The sequence below is a fragment of the Camelina sativa genome, chromosome 5, assembly GCF_000633955.1.
Source record: "Camelina sativa cultivar DH55 chromosome 5, Cs, whole genome shotgun sequence".
Lineage (NCBI taxonomy): Eukaryota > Viridiplantae > Streptophyta > Magnoliopsida > Brassicales > Brassicaceae > Camelina > Camelina sativa.
Window position 1 is genome coordinate 19555927 of NC_025689.1, and position 5216 is coordinate 19561142.

General features: G+C 38.8%; 1 protein-coding gene across 2 annotated transcripts; it reads right to left on the reverse strand.

The window, feature by feature from the left end:
• LOC104787250 (beta carbonic anhydrase 6, mitochondrial) lies at positions 239-2300 on the reverse strand. Of its 2 annotated transcripts, none has more exons than XM_010512789.1 (10): positions 2145-2300; positions 1994-2055; positions 1851-1906; positions 1590-1721; positions 1425-1473; positions 1187-1300; positions 1037-1090; positions 872-960; positions 674-776; positions 239-586 (listed from the first exon to the last, which is right to left on the reverse strand). In XM_010512789.1, the coding sequence occupies exons 1-10, from the start codon at positions 2158-2160 to the stop codon at positions 398-400; spliced, it is 864 nt and encodes a 287-aa protein (XP_010511091.1). In that variant the 5' UTR covers positions 2161-2300; the 3' UTR covers positions 239-397. The 2 variants fall into 2 exon arrangements, with proteins under 2 accessions (XP_010511091.1, XP_010511090.1); XM_010512788.1 differs by having other exon boundaries at positions 1851-1912.

Here is a 5216-nt window from a genome sequence, read left to right on the forward strand (position 1 = left end):
GACTATCCTCCTCACACAACTCCTATTTGGTCACCTGCTGGTTTCACTTGTTCCAACCTTGAGTTTCTTCTTTTTTTTTTTTTTTTTTGAAAAAAACCTTGAGTTTCTTCTTCTGTTGCTCTTTGTTGTTGGATTTTTATTCCCAACTTTGTAATTGTTTCATATATAAAATGGTATTTCTTTCATATATATGAAAAATAAAATAAAAGACCCCTATATAGTCCCAACATAAATAAAAAATAAATGCACTAAAATGCTTAATAGACCAATTAACCTTTATTATATTCCCTTATTACAATATTTTATTTTTCTTTTTTCCCCATTTGTGTAAATATCATTTCATATGTACAAAGATACATCTGAACATTAGGACTTGGGATTGTTGTTCTATATTTACTCAACTCCAAATCTCTCTATCTGTAATATGGAATCCATTTTCATTCTTGTCTAAACTTAGTCTCCACTTCTCAAGACTACAATCTGACAAATTGTAATAACATCCATGAATCTTGACTTCACCTCTCTTTACTCTATCTCTTATCCATGGGTAAGTTATCAAATTCATCACAGAATCCTTTATAGATTCCTGTTACAAATACATACAAAAATAATTCAGGTTCAAGTACAAGAGACCTGAAAGTAATTAAAAGAGAAGATGTTTTGAATTAGTTACCTTCTCACAGTTTCTGCATTGTTCATCAAAGCTTAAGTGTGATGAAGCTAATTGTGTTCTTAACTTAGCGGCTTTCCCATTCATAACCCATCTCTCTACCAAACTGCATACACAAGAGTTGTTTCAACAATCAAGAACAATTTAAAGAGTTTCTGATTTTTTTTTATTTTATTTTTAGACTAGTTAATATATATCTACCTAGAGTGTTGCTCTTGGTGATTTTGATGATTCATAAGCGCTGCGATTCCTCCACAATTGCTATGACCCATTACAATAATGTTTTCAACCTATGCAGAAACAGAATCAGCTACAAATCATTTTCTTTTGCTGCGATGTTTCACTTTATATTGGGTATAAGCTTACCAGAAGAGTAGTAACTGCAAACTCAAGAGCTGAGTTGGTTTCTGTTGGTCCGTTCTTTCAAAATAGAAGAAGAAAAAACATCAAAAAGGGTTTTAGAAGCTTTCTTGGTGAAAACTATATGAATACAAAAGAAGTTAGCGTGAAAAGCACCTGAACCGGGGTAACGAGGTTAGCTACATTTCGTATTGTAAAAGCTTCACCAGGTTGAAATCCTAGTACATAAGATGGGCACACCCTTGAATCTGCACATCCTATCACCATAACCTGTGTCTTTTCCTTGTCAGTTTGGTTTAAATTAAGTTATTTATACCATATAGTCTTATAGACCGCAATTTTGGAGTCGATTATAATTTGAAGAAAGAAATGGAAACAGTTTAATGATGCTCACCTTTGGTGATTGAGCTACGGCCAAAGCTTGAAACTTCTCTATCTCTGGTCTGATTTTTATATTTCATCCATCAATTCAAAACGAATCAGAGAAAAAAACAGAGCACAGAGCAGAGTTCTTTTCTTTTGGTTATTAAAAAATCAAGAACATGAGTCTCTTGCTTACAGATACTTTTGTCTCTTGAATCTCAGAAATCTTTGTCTCATCTCACCAAGAAAATCATAACTTGTCTCTAATTCTCTGTTTAGCTGCATAAATTCTTCTCTCATTCCCAATTCTTGAACCATGTTCGTCCTCCTACAATACAAAAAACAGAGTTATCTCTCTGATTTAATTCTTTGATTCACATAGTTTCTTTTAGTGTTTCCCAATTGTTAAGAGGTATCAATTGCAAGGAATTACAAAGACCAAACTCTATCTTATCACCTGGGTAGTAATCTTATTGCTTTTGCTTCACCAAGCAACCGATCCGATCCTGTTTGCTGCAGCTTCAACAAGTAGCGTGAAATTTGAACAAATATAACAATAAATAAAATTTGAAGTTATGTGATCAAAGGTGTGTGACTTACTTTGTGTAAACAACCATTTTGGTGAACTAATGTTGCAGAGACTAAGCGACGAGCTCTCCCACCTGAAAACAAGGAAATCAGACGATGACGTTTAGTGAATTAGGTTCAGCTGAACTGTATGATAAGATTTTGATCTTAATAAGACTCTCACCTAATGCTAACGCCATTTTTGTGGAACAGTCTTTTTCTTGTTTTTGCTAAGGTCTTTGATCTTACTATTATAGTATCTTTCAGATATTTGGTTGTGTATTATTATTCCATGTCAATAGTGGAAAAAATGATTCCTCTTTTGGATTAGTTATATAATTTTTGGTTTATATATGATATGAAAAAGGAAAAAAAAAAAGTAAGAAAATATGATTTTTCATAGGACCGATGTTTTATTTCAATAAAAGAGGAATGAGGTGGCAAAAGCTTATCCAGAGAAGAAGAAAGTTACGCAAAGGATACGTCTCATTGCCTGGTCACAAGTCATATCCACTTGTCAATATAATCCGAGACCAATCATTTGTTGAGGAAAATAATTAAGAAAAAGAATGGGCTTTGAATGGGCTGTTAAGCCCAATTTCACAATGTGTTTAGGCGCAGACTGTACTAGTTTGTGGTAACAACCGTTGAACTTGAACCCAATTTCACAATGTGTCTAGGCGCAGACTGTACAGTATCTGCCAAAATCTTCTTAAATCAAGAGAAAACAACACAATTTCTCTATCTTGAAATTGAATCACGTAATCAATAGTTAGAATCGAGTGTTGGAAGTTTAAACGGACCAACACTAGTATATAAGATACATAAGCTAATCCACTTATTGTTAGTTTTGTTTTGAGTTGGAACCTTATGATAAGTCTATGTAATTTAATATAGGGAGATTTACATGGAGACACACTTTGTGTGAAACTTTGTTCATTTAACATAATCGAATAAACATTCTATGAATGCGTATTCAACTTCTCAGATGTTAGATTTTTAATGGAAGAAATCCCCAACTAACAATTAGGAATCACATTTGAGTTACAAAAAAATTAAGAAGATGAAGATTATAGTTTCTTATATTTTTTGCAAAATAGAAACAACAAAAAAGAGAAAAATGGTAGCTAGGAATGGTCTACCAAAAATCAAGGTCTACTTTGTATCTTGCCATCGCCAAGAGATGTGAAAATTTGTACAAACAATACTGTTTCCCACGACTAGTTTTAGATCACGAACTAATTCTTTTAGCCACTTTTGTGAAGAGTCTCCAAAGACTAGATTGAGGTTGGATGAAAAGATATATATTTGTCTAACGTTCATATATGAATATACTTGTAGTCACTTCGTGCTACGCACGGATTTAGTTTACGTTATTTTGGATATTTTTTTGTAATTTTTTTTTGATCCTCAACATCTTTTTTTTTTTAACCTCAAAACAGCATATCTTATTAAGCCGGTTCACATAGGATAACCAGTGAGATAACCATTCCGGAACCTACAGATTTACATAGGAAAAGAAAGATCCTCGTGCTCGTGCCGCTTTTGCAAGACGGACGACACAGACGTTGTTCAGTTTAGGTATACATCCAATCGAAAACATAGAAAACCTCCTTTGATAAGACTGAAAAGAATCTAATTCCGAAGCAAACGCTGGCCAGTATTTTGACTCATCTATGATACTTAAAATCTCTTGACAATCTATCTCAAAATGAACCATATCATATACCAGAGAGAGAGCACTTTCCATGGCCCAACATAGAGAGAGAGCATTTTCATTGAAAACCTTGTAACATCCGCGAACCAAAAATTGGTTTTTGGGGATGGGTGTCGATCGACACCAAGGGGGTGTCGGTCGACACCACTAAATTCTGGTTCGACCAGATTGAGGTTTTAATTGATTTGGTTTGGTTTGGTTTCAGGAAACCATTGAAGCGGGTTATTAAGCGGGTTTCAACACAAGAAGGGTTTTGGGAAGTTTATTTTGTCGCCGCTTTGTTGTTTTTGAGAGAAAGGAGAGAAAAGCATTGTTCTTGAGATTTTGAGAGAGATTGGTGAGATTCCTGGCTGTCATTGAGAGTTTTGGAGCTAGGAAGGATCTAGAAGCTTGCTAGGAGGGTTGGATTCGTTGCTATTGGTCTTAATCTTCCTGCAAAGATATGGCTAGAGATGGTGCTGTTGCTGGTCGTGGTCATGGACGTGGACGTGGTCGTGGACGCGGACGTGGTCGTGGTAGGGGCAGAGTCCCAGAGATTAGTGAGACAGAGGACCAGAGTGTGACAGCTGAGGGTGTTGGCGAGTCGCAGGGTGTTCCGGGGGATTCAGTGAGTGTGGCCGGAGGGGGCGGTGTTGATGCACCAGTGGCCGGTGATGCTAGGGTCCCGGGTGTGGGAGTCCCCAAGGGTGGATTCCCTGGTGTTGACTTTGCAGCTATGCTAGCACAAGTGTTGGAGCGGTTACCACCAGTGGTACCGGCTCAGGCTTAGGTAGTGCCACCAGTGGTGGGAGGAGCGGCAGCCAGTGGCTGCAGATACAGGAGTTCATGGACGTTATTTGTCTATGCTCAAGGAGATGAGGGGTCTTTTCACTGAGAAGTTTTCGGGTGGTACAGACCCTACAGTTGCGGATGCATGGAGGACGAGTGTGGAACGTAACTTCCACACTCTGAGATGTCCTGAGGAGTTTTGGGTGGACATAGGGGTCTACCATTTGAGTGGTGATGCTGAGTTGTGGTGGAGATCAGTGGCTACTAGGAGAGTGCAGCGGGAGATGACTTGGGCTGACTTCATCTTGGAGTTCAACCGCAAGTATTTTCCTAGAGAGGCATTGGACCGGTTGGAGGTGCAGTTCCTTCAGTTATCTCAGGGGACGCGGTCAGTGTGGGAGCTGGACTTGGAGTTCAGTCGAATTCTATGTTATGGGGGTCGGGCTATGGAGTCTGGGGAGGCTCAGATCAGGAGGTTTTTGAGGGCTCTACGTGATGATTTGAGAGTTCACTGTAGAGGGCGGAGTTATGCTACGCGTGCAGAGCTGGTTGAGACTGCAGCAGAGATTGAGGAGGATATCCGGACACAGTCAGTGGCGGTAGGTCCAGCAGGTCAGCCTAGTATGGCTCAGCAGCAGGGTGGTTCGAGCAGGGGCGGTAGGCGTGCACAGGGAACAAAGAGGAGGTGGGAGGCTACGCAGAAGCCGAGTGGTGCGAGTTGCTTCAGTTGTGGGAGCAATGATCACAAGGTTGCTAGTTGTCCCAAGAGGA

Bases quoted from the DNA above. Each gene is read 5' to 3' on its own strand.
- LOC104787250 (XM_010512788.1), bottom strand. The intron at 1,913-1,993 runs GTAAGTCACACA...TACTTGTTGAAG, and splicing joins AAAATGGTTGTTTACACAAA to CTGCAGCAAACAGGATCGGA. The intron at 587-673 runs GTAACTAATTCA...TATTTGTAACAG, and splicing joins AATGCAGAAACTGTGAGAAG to GAATCTATAAAGGATTCTGT.